The following is a 16,229-nucleotide window of genomic DNA, read 5'->3' on the forward strand; positions in this document are numbered from 1 at the left end:
TCCAAACCTACTGTGTGGAGAGTTTTTAATCAAAAGCAGATGGTGAATTTGTCAAGAGTTTTCGGCATCTATTGAGATAATCATGTGATTTTTATTCTTCAATTTGTTTTTAAAGTTGCGTATCATACTGATTTGCAGATTTTTGAACTATCCTTGCATCCCTGGGATAAATCCTATGTGACCATGGTACATGACCCTTTTAATGTTTTGTTATGTTCAGCCTGGTAATATTTTGTTGAGGATTTTTGCATCTATGTTCATCAGTGATGTTGGCCTGTATAATTTTTTTTGTGATGTTTTTGTTTGGTTTTGGTACCAGGATGATGCTGCCTCACAGAGTGAGTGCAGGAGTGCTTACTCTGTAATTTTTGAAATAGTTTGAGAAAAATAGATATTAATTCTTCTCTAAATGTTTAGTAGATTTCACCCATGAAATCATTTGGTTTGGATTTTTGCTTGTTGAGGGTTTTAAAATCACTGATTCAATTTCATTACTTGTAACTGGTCTGGTCATATTTTCTATTTCTTCATGGTTCAGTTTTGGGAGAGTGTGTGTTTCTAGGAATTCGTCTATTTCTAAGTTGTACCTTTTACTAGCATACAGTTTGTTTACAGCAATCTCTTATGATCCTTTATTTCTGTGGTATCAGTTGAAACTTCTTTTTTGATTCTGATTTTACTGATATGGGCCCTCTTTTTTTCTGGCTAAATCTGGGTAAAGGTTCACCAATTTTGTTTATCTTTTCAATGAATCAACTCTCAGTTCCACTAATCTTTACTATTTTTTTTTCTGTCTCTATTTCAGTTACTTATTTGAGAATTTTCCTGTTTCCTGAAATAGTCTTGTATTGTTAGAAACTACCCTCTTAGAATTGTTTTTGCTGTATCCCATAAAATTTGCATAGGTCATAGGATCATTTCCATTTTCATTTGTTTCCAGGATTTAAAAAAATTTCCTCTTTGATTTCTTCAGTGACTCTTTGGTTGTTTAGCAGCATATTGTTTAGTCTTCACATGTTTATTGGAATTTTTTCCTTCTGGTTGATTTGCAGTCTCATAGTACTCTGGTTGGAGAAGATGCTTGACATGGTTTCAGTTTTCTTAAATTTACTTAGAGTTGTTTTGTGAGCTAGCATGCTATGTATCCTGGAGACTGTACAATATGCTCTAGAAAAGAATATTCTGCTGCTTTTGGAAGAAAATATTCTCTATATAATCTATTAAGTCCACTTGGTCTGAAATGCCATCTAAGGCCAATGTTTCCTTACTGATTTTCTGTCTGAATGATCTGTCCATTGGTGTTAGTGGGGCTGCACAAGGTGATTTCAAGATGAAAAGATGACCCCTGCAAATGCAGTGGGTTGTATTATAGGAAAAGAACTCTGAGCTTGGGGAACACAAACTCTTATAATGGTCAGTATGCAGGTCTCCCTTTTGTTCTAGAGGGAAACACAGACATGCCCCCAACCTTTCCCCTAACTGATACCAAGTATCTGTACAACTTGCTCTCTACTTCTTTCAAGTCTGAGCTCAAATGTAGCTTCTCAGAGAGGTCCTCTCTGATTTTCACTCTTTAGATCTGTAATTTCACAACCCTATTCCAAATAGTACTCATTATTCCTCCTTTTTTTTTTTTTTTGACATAGCAACTCGTAGATATTGATGTCATTTACAGAGCTAAGGAAGACTGCAGAAAAAAAGTTGATTCATTTTGTGTTTGACTTTTTTGGGGGAAGAAAATCATGAATTCTCATTTAACCTTGTTTAACATTTGTGGAACTGTTATATAGGCAACTGAATGTGCTAAGGCAACTAGGTTTTCTATATTTCCAGGTCTGGAAATATAGAAAACATAGTATAAATTTTACACTGTCCAGAGACAAAAACAGTTCTTGCCTTTACCATACCACAAAACTATTGTTGTTCACTGTCTCTGTCCTCTACTAATAGTCAGCCATGACATTTCTTTCATGCCCTCTCCTGTTTGGTGTGGTATTTCTATTTTGTCCTGTTGCTTCAATTCAGCCAGATCGTATCATCTTATGAGTTAGATGCAGAGGCTATGTGCTAGTGGCTAATGATAATTTGGCTACCTGAAACGCACATGTATAGCTCCTTCTGCAGAAGTTGAAAGTACTCCAAAGTTAGTCACTCCTGTCTCAGACATTCACTATTGCTTAATGTCTTAATAAAAAATATCAACTCTCAACTCCCTGTCAGCTAAAAATAACAGTAGATTCATAGTCTCCTCTACCAATACTTTTCAAGGTTAACTCCATGAAAGAAGAAATAGCAAAGGTTTGCTTAAGCCAAGATTTCAGGAGCATTTAGGCGAGGGTAGGAGAAGGTAAAGTGCTGAAAGAGGCAAAAAGTGGAAATGTTATTTATATCTTTATCATGGCATTCTTTTCAAAATATGTAAAAAGAGTTTAAAATGATTTTGAATGAATTTCCAGCGTGTCCAACACTATTTTGGATGACAGTATTCAACAAAAAGTTGTTGGAAAATCTGCTCATTTAGAATCTTATTTACGTTTATCCAAGTGAACACTGAAAATATGGAGTTTATAATGAGAAGACCTGGATTAAAGGCTGAGTGATTTACTAGCTAAGTGACCTTGAACCAACAATTTCACCTCGAAGCCTTGCTCTGCCTCCCTCATGGGGATAATTTACAGGTCAAGTGAGATAGGCATATGCAAATAACCCTCAGTGATAAAGCAAACATGTGATCATTATTTAAGAGGATGACTCTATTATTTATTTATTTATTGGCTGTGCTGTGTGGCTTGCAGAATCTTAATTCCCCAACTCGGGACTGAACCTGAGGCCTGGCAGTGAAAGTGCTGAGTCCCAACCACTGGCCAGGGAATTCCCTAAGAGGATAATTCTTACATGGAGATCTGTGTTAAAAATCACCTAGGAAGCCTTCTCGCAGCCTGTTGGTTTCCTTATCTGTAAAGTGAGATAATAGTAACTAGTTTACTGATTTAAGAGGAATAAAAGGGTAAAATATGTAAAGGTACTTAAGTCTTATTCCCAGCACTTAACAGAGACTCAAAAAATGTTTAGGCATAATTTATCTAGTTTTAAGAAGTGCACAACAGCACATAGCCAAATGTTTACCCTGAGGTTGCATTTTTCACTGAATACAGTTGCAGTGTCAATAAGCAGTCTATTCTAGTGACAAGGGCAGGATATAAATCTAGTTTAACACTCGCTTTTATTTCTACTGGCTTATATACTGTGAGAAAAACAGTGAGGGCCCTTCTATTTCTTCACCTTGACTCTGCTTTTTGCTTCTTCCAAAGGAGACTAAGTTTCAGATGGATGTAGTTTAAGTCCTTTGCATGGTTCTTGTATGTCCTTTCAAGAAAAACATGGTCCTTCAGGGTTATTTTTAAAGTGTCAATAGCTGGTTACTTTACTTATGGAGTAAAGACTGATTTGACATCACTGGAAGTTAGAAGGAGAAAGTAAATTTCCAGGTTTGTTTTCAGACCTTTTCAGGTAGTGAATAGGCAAATCAATGAGAAACTGGAGGAACATTTAGTGAATGGTGATAGTAATCAGGCAAGATGATTACAAACAAGGGTTTTTTTTTTAATCAAACTGCCTTGGTTTGAGTTCTGGCTTTATCACTTTCTGAATGTGTGATCATGAGCAACTTAAAATCTTTCTAAGCTGGCTTCTTTATCTGCAATTGAAAATTAAAATGAAATATACCTCACAAGTTTGTTTTTTAATGAAAATTAAGAGACATAATACATGTAAATGCTCAGCAAGCATGCTATAAAGCTAGCAGTGCTAATGATTAATAGAAAAGGAACAAATGGTTTTTGATGTGGTTTAAACATTTAACACTAAATAATCCAAACAATGTGTTGAAACATGATCATCCATCACTGATTACAGTTACGAACATAGGAAAAAATAAATTTTGAGTTAGTCTTTTAGCAGAAAGAAAGAGAAAAAAATGGGTTATTATGAAAAGAGGTATTGGTAATTAAAGGGAAAACATTTCCTTCCAATACACCACAGATACAGTTTATCTGACATATGTTGTACACAATTCAAGTGACTATCCAGAGGAAGAAAACAAGAGTGGAAAGCGGGGAGAGGGAGGGAGGATGGAAGGAAGCAAAGGATAAAAGGAGAAAAAAGACAAGAAGGAAAGAAGAAAGAAACTGAAGTCAGAGAGGTCCAGAGAAAGGCAAAAGTTATGATAGAAAGGGGAGGAGTTTGCCATAGGGCAGACTGAAAACAATTAGGGTGACACAGGTTAGAAATATGGAAGTTAAAAAAGGATATATTGGACAGTTCTATAATTCAAAGATCTGGATAAATCTTGGAAAAAGCAGGATATTCTCCACCCTGGAACGTGAAAGAGATACATTTATAAGTACTCTAAGAAGATATTACTTTAGTACTGCATTGCCCTCTCCTAAGTGGAATTCGTAGACCCAGTTAGACATCAAGAGACCCAAGAGTGCAACAGCCATTCTGTTTACTTTGTATACACTTGAAATCTTTTATAATAAAATGTTTTTAAAATTAAAAAAAAAAAGTATAATAGGCTACAGTTCACATAAGATTAAAAGGATACAAGATCAAGAAAAAGAGAATGTGAACAGCATAGTCACAGGCTTTTGTTTTCACTGGGAATGCTCACAGTAGTCTCAGGGCTACTCTCTGACCCTCAAATGCTAGTGCTGATGTGAGAGAAAGAGACTACAGCGGGCAGATCCAACAGCCACCCAAGCAGGGAAGCCAGATACCAAACAGAAACCAATACCCTTTGTGACACTCTCAGCTTCTAGGTCCCTGAAAAGGACACGCCTGGCTGTGAGTTTTTTTTTTTTTTTTTTTTCACTCAGGGATGCCCAAAGCTATAGTCCTTCTAGCCCAGACTCAACTTACCAACCAAATGTCATTTTATTATATTCTCATTTTGTCACGGAGAAGGCAATGGCACCCCACTCCAGTACTCTTGCCTGGAAAATCCCAGGGATGGAGGAGCCTGGTAGGCTGCAGTCCATGGGGTCGCTAAGAGTCAGATACGACTGAGTGACTTCCCTTTCACTTTTCACTTTCATGCATTGGAGAAGGAAATGGCAATCCACTCCAGTGTTCTTGCCTGGAGAATCCCAGGGATGGGGGAGCCTGGTGGGCTGCCGTCTATGGGGTCGCACAGAGTCGGACACGACTGAAGTGACTTAGCAGCAGCAGCAGCATTTTGTCACAGGAGTATTACTGAATTAACACAGCTGACATTCTACCTTCACCAGATTTCCAAGGAACAGAGCTAAAAACAGATTAACCCAGGCCAATTTTCCACGTAATAGAGAAAAGGGTTTTGTTGAACCTTTACTCGTATGCACAATGAATCGTAATCTCAGTATTTTACTCCCCAAAATGGTACTAGCAAGAACTATAAATGAATTTGGACAAATGCATCAATAGGCTGGCTAGAACTGGCTTTTTACTTTATTTTGGCTGCACCATGTGGCTTGGAGCATCTTAGTTCTCCGACTATAGATCAAACCTGTGCCTCCTGCAACGGAAGTGTGAAGTTCTAACCTCTGAACTGCCAGGAAATCTCCAGAAGTGCTTTTTAGCTATAAGCTAGCCTGTAAAGTTTGTCTTCATAGAGAAAATTGATTTCCTCTTAACACTGTGATTGTTAAGACTGCTATGAGCAATACACTATTAAGAGGAGTAAGAAGGGCTCTGCCTTTCCTATTCAGAAACTCTTTCTGGATAGTTTTTTTGAGAATTGGGATCAGAGAAGGGACTGCACTTCCTGGAGACTCTCCCTGGGAAAAAGTAGACTCTACTTTTTCCATGGAGGTAAAGATCTCTTGGTGCCTGGGTTTTCTCATCGAAGCACAGACTCTAACATGCATTCTTGGACCATAAACTAGACTACCGAGTTGTTAAAAAGAATCTAGCCAACAGAAAAAGGTAGGAATAAGCTGTGATGGATGTCTCTCGGAAAACCGTTTGTTTCATGATCCTATTAACAATACTTGTCAATTTTAAAAGGAGATGCTCTTCTGGTTAAACCCAGACTTAACAAGCAGGACATGGGGCCAGAGAAGAAATATTTGAGAAGTGGCCTGAGGATGCTATCACACATCCTAAGTATCAATATATCTACATACCTGTTCATAATGGTGAGAATTTAATTACAAATCTTATATGTCAAGTTTAACTTTAAGATATAACCATGCTCATTTGAAATGATGTTTCAGCTTTATTCTAACTGCAAAGATGACAATGGTTCTCAGCTGCCCCAATTTTGTTAATGAAATCTAAATAATACTGATAGTAGTTCAGGAAAATGACAAGCATGTGAATGGCAAAATAACCTGCTGTAGCTGCAACTGTCAGGTATATAGCTGAGGCAGCTTAAGGAAAGTCCATGAAAACACTAACTAAACTGACAGTGAAGAGTTTTAGTTTTTATTTCTGTTTACCAGCAATCATTACACGGCAGTGATAGGGAGCAAATCAATGAACAGATCTGCAAGAGTATACATAGTGGTATTTAACTAAACTCAGTGTAATTGTGTGGATTCCAGAGTATTTAGCAACTCATAGAACTTATGTGTTAAGAGTCTGGAATGGGAGCTTGGTTATAGTTCAAAGCTGGTTTCAATTAAGTACCTAACAAGTACACAAGACTCTACTGGGATGAGCAAAAATTAATCTACTTGGCTTATGAGAATGGATAGAACTGTTCTTAAATATCTTAAATGTGATCAGAGTCCATGCATCCATCTATGTATTGCTGTTATCCTGGAAGAAGCCAGGAAGTTTACACCTTAGAGGTCACTCTCACCCTCTTTTCCCCATCCTCAATATTATGCAGTCTCTTTCTACCTCAGCTTTTAAAACCCTCACAGATGGATGCACAGACCCCAGGCAGGAGCTTGGAGGACACTTACTATGAGGAAACTGGGTCTAAGAAGTAACACTTAGTGATACCAACATGAAGGGGCTTGAAAAGAAATGGCCATCTTTCTTATAAAAGTTTCAGAGAGGAAACAGCAGGAGACAGAGAAACAACCAGGAAGAAATAATTAAATGAAAGCTCTGAGCATGAGTTTCTAGACTAAAAGGACCCTCTAAGCACCAAATACAACTGACCAAGGCACAGCAAATCATGAAGTTTCAGGACACAGTAATAGAGAGATCCCCAAAGCTTCCCAAGACAACAGTCATATATTAAAAAAGAAGAAAAACATTTTCAGACATTAGAAACTAAAAAAATTAAAAAACCTATCTCACATATATCCTTTTCCCAGAAAGCTACAGTAGTGTAAGCTCTACCAATCTGAAGCAGTAAACCAAGAAAGAGGACTTCACAGGAGCCAAGATCAACCAAGGGGACAGCTGAGGGAAATTCTGAGAAGGTTCTGCAGTTGGGCAGGAGAACCAGAGTCCAAGCTGGCTGGGGCTGGAAGCAGTTCTCCAAGAAAAGAGTAGGACTGAGAACTGATGTCTGACTATTCTGAGAGGAGTTTTAAAGTTATGTCAGAAAGTTTGTATTTGTGTTAGTGACTGGATATTTGCAAAACATAATGAAGACAGGTCTAACAACATAACGAGAACATAACTAGAACATAACTAGAACAAAGAATCTACATAAAGATAAATAATTCAGCAGAAAAACTGGCAAAAGACTTGCCTAGGCATCACACGAGGAAACCCAAATGAAAACCACAGTGAGGTGCTGTTACAAAAATGACAAAACTAAGGTCCAGGAGGATGTGAAGCAACAGGAATTCTACACACCACCGGTCAGAGAGTAAAACGGCAGCATCCCAGGTAGCACTAGTGGTAAAGAAATCATCTGCTAATGCAGCTTAGATGTTAACAGATGTGGTTTGATCTCTGAGTTGGGAAGATCCCCTCCAGAGGGGAATGGCAATCCACTCCAGTATTCTTGCCTGCAGAATTCCAAGGACAGAGGAGCCTGGGTGGGCTACAGTCCATAGGTTCGCATAAAGTTGGATATGACTGAAGCAACTTAGCAGAGCACATACATAACAAAGGAAATGGTCCATGTTATGCAGCAATTTCACTATGAGGTGCACACCCTGGAGGAAGGTATGCACCTGTGCTCAGTCATGATGGAAATAACTGTATATATTTATACTCATGCAATAATTATTTAAAATCTTCCTAAATTTAAGTAAATGATATGCAAATAGCTGACTCACTGGGAAAGTCCCCAGTGCTGGGAAAGATTGAGGGCAGAAGGAGAAGAGGGCGTCAGAGAATGAGATGGCTGGATGACATCACCAATGCAATAAACATGAACTTGGGCAAACTTCGGGAGATGGTGAGGGACAGGGAGGCCTCGCATGCTGCTGTTCATGGGGTGGCAAAGAGTTGGACACGACTGGGTGACTGAACAACAGCAAATTTAAGTAAAACAAGGACAGGGATGGTAGTTCTTCAGCTTCCTCTTGTGCACAGCAACTGTGAACCTGATGAGCTATACAACAAATATCTGTGGAATCAAATCGAACTGGGAAACATTAATATAGCAATAGAAGGCTTAGCAGAAAAATCTTTTTAAAAAGAACAGGAAGTGAAGGTTCACAGAACTGTGAAAAATGTTCAATCACACTAATTATGAAAGAAATAAAAATTAAAAACAATAATGAAATACCATTTTTAATACAAAATAGCAAATCCTGAAATAAATATAATACTCAAAGCTGTAAAAGTAGTGAGGTAGATCCTCTCATAGGTCACTTACAGAAGTAAGAGATGATGCACAGACACATGAGTTGTACAATACATCTAGACAGCAATTTGACATGGGGTGAATCTCGAAGATACAGACAACTCTGACAGTAAGAACTAGTACAATTTCAGTTTAAGACTACACCAACAACAGAACTAAAAAAGGTGAGCTATAATTTATTTAGAAGCTGTTAATTATGAATTAATTACAAAATATTACAAACAATCAAATAAGCAATAATGGGGTAAGGGTTAACATATTTTAGGACCTCCATAATCCAGGTTAATGTTGTTCAGTCACTAAATTGTGTCTGACTTTTTGTGGCCTCATGAACTGTGGCATGCTCCTCTGTCCTCCACCGTCTCCCAGAGTTTGCTCATATTTATGTCCACTGAGTGTTGATACTATCCAACTATCTCTCTCTCAACTGCCCCCTTCTCCTCCTGCCCTCAATCTTTCTGGCATCAGTGTCTTTTCCAAAGAGTCGTCTCTTCGCATCAGGTGGCCAAAGTATCGTAACTTCAGCTTCAGTAACAGTTCTTCCAACGAATATCCAGGGTTCATCTCCTTTAGGATAGACTGGTTTGATCTCCTTGCAGTCCAAAGGACTCTCAAGTTTTCTCCAGCATCACAATTTGAAAGCATCAATTCTGCACTCAGACTTATTTATGCTCCAACTCCCACATCTGTACATGACTACCAGAAAAACCACAGCTTTGACTACAAGGATCTCTGTCAGCAAACTGATACACTGTCTAGGTTTGTCATAGCTTTCCTTCCAAAGAGCAAGCGTCTTTTAACTTCATGACTGCGGACATTGTCTCTCTGGAGTGATTTTGGAGCCCAAGAAAAGTAAATCTGTCACTATTTCCACTTTCCCCCCATCTATTTGCCATGAAGTGATGGGACCAGGTGCCATGATCTTAGTTTTTTGAATGCTGAGTTTTAAGCCAGGTTTTTCACTCTCCTCTTTCACCCTCATCAAGAGGCTCTTTGGTTCCTCTTTGCTTTCTGCCATTAGAGTGGTATCAACTGCATATCTGAAGTTGCTGATATTTCTCCTGGAGACCTTGATTCCAGCTTGTGTACATTTTGCATGATGTACTCAGCATAGAAGTTAAATAAGCAGGATGACAATATACGGTCTTGTCATACTCTTTTCCCAATTCTGAACCATTCAATTGGTCCATGTCTGGTTCTAACTTTTGCTTCTTGATCCACATACAAGTTTCTCAGGAGACAGGTAAGGTGGTCTGGTATTTCCAACTCTTTAAGAATTTTCCACAGTTTGCTGTGATCCACACAGAGGCTTCAGGGTAGTCAATGAAGCAGTAGTAGATGTTTTTCTGGAACTCCCTTGCTTTCTCCATGATCCAATGAATGTTGGCAATTTGATCTCTAGTTCCTCTGTCTTCTCTAAATCCATTTTGTACATCTGGAAGTTCCCGGTTCACATACTGCTGAAGCTAACTGAAGGATTTTGAGCATTACCTTATTTGCATGTGAAATGAGCACAAGTGCATGGGAGTTTGAACATTCTTTGGCATTGCCCTTCTTTGGGACTGGAATGAAAACTGATCTTTTCCCATCTTGTGGCCACTGCTGAGTTTTCCTAACTTGCTGACATATTGACTTTAATGGCATCATCTTTTAGGATTTGAAATAGCTCAGCTGGAATTTTGCCACTTAAGGCCCACTTGACTTCATATTCCAGGATGTCCAGCTCCAGGTGAGTGACCACACCAGTGTGGTTAATCAGGTCTGTAAGATGTTTTTTGTATGGTTCTAATGTGTGTTCTTGCCTGGAGAGTCTTGGGGATGGTGGAACCTGGTGGGCTGCTGTCTGTGGGGTTGCACAGAGTCAGACACGACTGAAGCGACTTAGCAGCAGCAGCAGCAATGCGTATTCCTGCCACTTCTTCTTAATCTCTTCTGTTTCTGTTAGGTCCTTACCATTTCTGTCCTTTGTCATGTCCATCTTTGCATGAAATATCCCTTGATATCTCCAATTTTCTTGAAGAGATTTCTAGTGTTTCCCATTTTATTGTTTTCCTCTATTTCTTTGCACTGTTCACCTAACAAGGCTTTCTTATCTCTTCTTTTTATTCTCTGGAACTCTGCATTCAGTTGGTATTATCTTTTCCTTTCTCTTTTGCCTTTTGCTTATCTTTTTTCCTAAACTATTTGTAAAACTTCCTCAGACAACCACTTTGCCTTCTTGCATTTCTTTTCCTTTGGGACGGTTTAGGTCACTGGTTCCCGTACAATGTTACCCCAAGGCCAAACTTGCCTGTATATCAGGCATCTCTTGACTTCCTACTTTTGCACTGCGATCCCCTATGATGAAAAGGACATCTTTTTTTGGTGTTACTTCTAAAATTATTGTAGGTCTTCACAGAACCAGTTAGTTTCAGCTTCTTCAGCATCAGTGGTTGGGGCATAGACTTGGATTACTGTAATGTTGAATGGTTTGCCTTGGAAATGAACTGAGATCATTCTATTGCTTTTGAGGTTGCACCCTAGTACTGCGTTTCACTTTTTTGTTGACTATGAGGGCTATTCCATTTCTCCTAAGGAATTCTTGCCCACGGTAGTAGATATAACAGTCGTTTGAATTAAATCCGCATTCCCGTCCATTTTAGTTCACTGACTCCTAAGATGTCAGTGTCCATTCTCGCCATCTCCTGCTCGATCACGTCCAGTTTACCTTGATTCATGGACCTAACATTTCAGGTTCCTAAGAAATATATTCTTTATAGCACTGGACTTTACTTTCCCCATCAGACACATCTACAACTGAGGGTCGTTTCCACTTTGGCCCAGCTGCTTCCTTCTTTCTGAAGCTGTTGGTAACTGCCCTCCATTCTACCCCAGTAGCATACGGGACACCTTCCGACCTGCAGGGCTCAGCTTCTGGTGTCAAATCTTCTTCCCCTTTCATATGTCCGTGGGTTTCTCCAGCAAGAATACTGGAGTGGGTTGCCATTTCCTCCTCCAGTGGACCATGTTTTGTCAGAACTCTGCACTATGACCTGTTCCTCTTGGGTGGCCTGGCACAGAGTGGCTCATAGCTTCAAGCCCCTTTGACATGCCATGACAAGGCTGTGATCCATGAAATACAGGTTATATATTATTAGAATGTGAGATTTTCAAAGAATTAATATCACAGGAAAATGTGTTAAGTAAAAATAGCAGAATCCAGAACTATTAAGATATAAAATATGATCTCAATTCTCCTAAAGACATATATGTGCATGTATATATATATATGTGTCTGTATATAATACATATACACATGTGGAAAGTGACAATTGTTGGAATAGATGGCAAATACAGTTAAAATTCAAGAGACTATTGTAGGTTTTTTTTTTTCAAGTTTTGTTAAACTTTCTCTGTTTAAAAAAGAATAACAGTAAATATCTCCATTTACACTTACCAGATCAATATTTTGCATGATATCCTGAAATGAAGGATGAGTTCGAAACTGTTCAAAGAGATCTCGTTTGTAAAGAAGCGCATATACCAAGTTTGGATTGTGATGAAGAGAATTTGTCAGGCAGGAGTTGATGATCTCTAACATCATTCGAATCACTTCTTCAATGACATTTAGGTCTTGTGCCTGATAAAGAAAGAAAATCCCCATAAGAGTCAGTATTTTCCTCCTTGACACAGAATTAATTAGAATGAGGGCAACTGCTTTACAATTATAACAGCATTGGAAAGATCATGCACAAGAACTCTTCAAGATTATTTTTGTCAAGAATTTTTAGAGTTAAGTTTATCAGTTACTAAAGGATTTGAGTTATAACTTTTGAACTAAATATGGTGATAATCATAAATTTCACATTAATAAATTTTAGACTTTCTAATCTAAAAGAAAATTTGGAGCTTTGATTAATAGATCCTCATCTGTACTCTTATCAGTGTACCACCTTAAATCACTAAACTTGCTCAATATAAAGTGATAGTAGAGTCTTATCAATTCGAAGAAGAATTTCTAATTCGGAATATGACCTCACTTTTCTACACTGTCATTCAATGTTCATATTTACAGATAAACAGCCTAATGTTTTGTTTCTGTTTCCTGAGAGGTAATAGTCTTTGGGAATCTGAATGTGAAATAGTACATAGAGCAAAATTCAAAGTAAGTAATCAACACATCTCTTGAAAGAAAGAACAATGGAAGGCAAAAACATAGGTGAATATGACACTTTCCTTCTTCTGAGTTTTCTAAATTATGTTTGACAGTTGGGGCAAAAATTGTAACACTGATGTGGCTCTCAATGGATGCAAAGGAACACCTAAGACAACTATATTATAAACCAGGGAGAGCAAAGGAATTTAAAGAGAGGATACTTTCTACCTCTCATTTGAATTGGGAAAATGTCAACACTACTAGATGCAGCAAGTTATGTAAGTTATGTATGTAAAGGGTCTAGAGCAAATCCATGCAAAGAGATTACAATAATTAAGATCTGAACAACAACAGAGTGGATTAAAAATACATGATGCAACTACACGCTATCTACAAGAAACTTCAAATGTAACTCACTTTAAATAAAGTTAGATTGAAGGTAAAAAAATGGAAAAAGATATAACATGAACTATTAATCAAAATAAAGTAGGAATGACTTATTATGAGGTAAAATACACTTCACATCTAAGACTGCATGGCTTACAAAATAAAAAATATTTACTATCTGGACTCTGGTGGAAAAGTTTACCACCCCGATCTAGCACACAAAAAGGTATACTTATTTCCATACAATTTACCTCCACCTGTATTGTTTTATGGCACCCCACTCCAGTACTTTTGCCTAGAAAACCCCATGGACAGAGGAGCCTGGTAGGCTGCAGTCCATGGGGTCACTAGAGTCAGACACGACTGAGCGACTTCACTTTCACTTTTCACTTTCCTGCATTGGAGAAGGAAATGGCAACCCACTCCAGTGTTCTTGCCTGGAGAATCCCAGGGACGGGGAAGCCTGGTGGGCTGCCATCTATGGGGTTGCACAGAGTTGGACACGACTGAAGCGACTTAGCAGTAGCAGCAGCAGCAGCAGTATTGTTTTAAGAACATCCAGCAACAAATCAACATTTATGGGACAGAAAAAAAGGAAAGCAAAATCAATGTGCAAGGGATAAAGTGGCCCAGTGCATAAGAAACACCTGCCAATACAGGAGACATGGGTTCTAGCATGTGGGAGACCCCACATGCTGCAGAGAGGCAGCTAAGCCTGTGTGCCACAACTCCTGAGCCTGCACCTTGGAGCCCGCGAGCTGCAACTACTGAAGCCCACGTGCTCTAAAGTCCTGCTCCGTAACGAGAGGAGCCACTGCAATGAGAAGCCCACATGCTGCAGGTAGAGAACAGCCTCTGCTCACCGCAACTAGAGAAAACCTGTACGCAATAACGAAGACCACTGTAACCAATAAATAAATTAAAAAAAAAAGATAAAATATTGCTATTTACCTCCTGAACAAGATCAAAGGAGGTTAATACACTTTAACTTCTCCTTGAACAGAAAAGTGCTGACCCCATTCTTCCTTGTTTTGTTACAGTTGCTTAGGTTTTTAATTTCATGTTTTTAAAAAAAACCCATAAATTGGTTTTAAAAAAATCAGTACTCAGGCCAGTTTTCATTCCAATCTCAAAGAAGGGAAAATGCCAAATAATGTTCAAACTACCACACAACTGCACTCATTTCACATGCTAGCAATGTAATGCTAAAAATCCTTCAAGCTAGCTTCAACAGCATGTAAACTGAGAACTTCCAGATGTACACGCTGGATTTAGAAAAGGCAGAGGAACGAGGGATCAAATTGCCAACATCCACTGGATCACAGAAAAAGCAAGATCATTCCAGAAAAACATCTACTTCTGCTTCATTGACTACACTGAAGCCTTTGACTGTAGAGATCACAACAAACTGGAAAATTCTTCAGAGATGGGAATACCAGGCCACCTTACTTGTCTCCTGAGAAATCTGCATGCAGCTTAAGAAGCAACAGTTAGAACCAGACATGAAACAACGAACTGGTTCAAAATTGGGAAAGGAGTATGTCAAGGCTGTATACTGTCACCCTGCTTATTTAACTTATATGCAGAGTACATCATGAGAAATGCTGGGCTGGATGAAGCAGAAGCTGGACTCGAGATTGCAGGGAGAAATATCGATAACCTGAGATATGTAGATGATACCATCCTTATGGCAGAAAGTGAAGAGGAACTAAAGAGCCTCTTGATGAAAGTGAAAGAGAAGAGTGAAAAACCTGGCTTAAAACTCAACATTTGGAAAACGAAGATCATGGCATCCAGTCTCATCACTTCATGGCAAACAGTTGGGGAAAAAATGGAAACAGTGATAGACTTTATTTTCTTGGGATCCAAATTCACTGTGGACAGTGACTGCAGCTGTGAAATTAAAATACGCTTGCTCTTTGGAAGACAAGCTATGACAAACCTAGACAACATATTAAGAAACAGAGACATTACTTTGCCTACAAAGGTCCATATAGTCAAAGCTATGGTTTTTCTGGTAGTCCTGTACAGATGTGAGAGCTGGACAATAAAAAAGTCTGAGCACCAAAGAACTGATTCTTTAGAACTGTGGAGCTGGAGAAGATTCTTAAGAGTCTCTTGGAAAGCAAGGAGATCAAACCAGTCAATCCTAAAGGAAATTGATCCTGAATATTCACTGGAAGGACTGATGCTGAAGCTGAAACTCCAATACTTTGGCCATTTGATGTGAAGAGCCAACTCACTGGAAAAGACCCTGATGCTGGAGAAGATTGAAGGCAGGAGGAGAATGGGATAACAGAGGATGAGATGGTTGGATGGCATCACTGACTCGATGAACATGAGTTTGAACAAACTCCGGGAGATGGTGAAGGACAGGGAAGCTTGGCATGCTGCAGTCCATTGGGTCACAAAGAGTTGGACAGGACTGAGTATCTGAACAAAAAGTCAGCGGTTAACTAAGTTGACATATGGATTTCAGTGCACACCACTAGTTCTTGCATTCCGCTTCTCTACAGGTAAACTTTTCTTCTATTTGAAGTACATCCTTTAATAGTGCTTTCAGTGAAGTCCATGGATAATAAACTCTTTCAGTCCTAGCGTGGTTGAAATATGTCTTTATTTTACATTCACTCTTGTATCTCATCTGGGTATAGAATTAGTTACTTCTTTACAAACTTAAAAGATACGTGTTCACTTGATTCTGGCATCTGTTTTTGGCTTTGAGCAGTTTATTATACAAACCTAACTACTGCTGCCCTGTGGAAAAGCATTTTGATAGCCTTTAAGATTTATTTTTCATTCTTTAACACTCTTGAGTTTCACAACCATGTGTTTCAGTGTTGATTTATCTTTATTTATCCTGCTTAGTATTCAGAGTGTTCTTTCCATCTGACAACCTAGTCTCTTCCACAAAGATAATTTGGATAATTTTTTCTCATTATCTTA

General features: G+C 38.6%; 1 protein-coding gene across 7 annotated transcripts in view; it reads right to left on the reverse strand.

The window, feature by feature from the left end:
• Nucleotides 1–16,229, reverse strand: part of DYM (dymeclin) — a 392,053-nt gene that overhangs the window by 69,447 nt on the left and 306,377 nt on the right. For all 7 annotated transcript variants that reach the window (XM_070779026.1, XM_019986749.2, XM_070779029.1 and 4 more), the window contains one exon: nucleotides 12,198–12,380. In XM_070779026.1, coding sequence (XP_070635127.1) covers nucleotides 12,198–12,380 — 183 coding nt within the window. The remainder of the gene's footprint in view (nucleotides 1–12,197; nucleotides 12,381–16,229) is intronic.

Source organism: Bos indicus, chromosome 24 (assembly GCF_029378745.1).
Source record: "Bos indicus isolate NIAB-ARS_2022 breed Sahiwal x Tharparkar chromosome 24, NIAB-ARS_B.indTharparkar_mat_pri_1.0, whole genome shotgun sequence".
Classification (NCBI taxonomy): Eukaryota; Metazoa; Chordata; class Mammalia; order Artiodactyla; family Bovidae; genus Bos; species Bos indicus.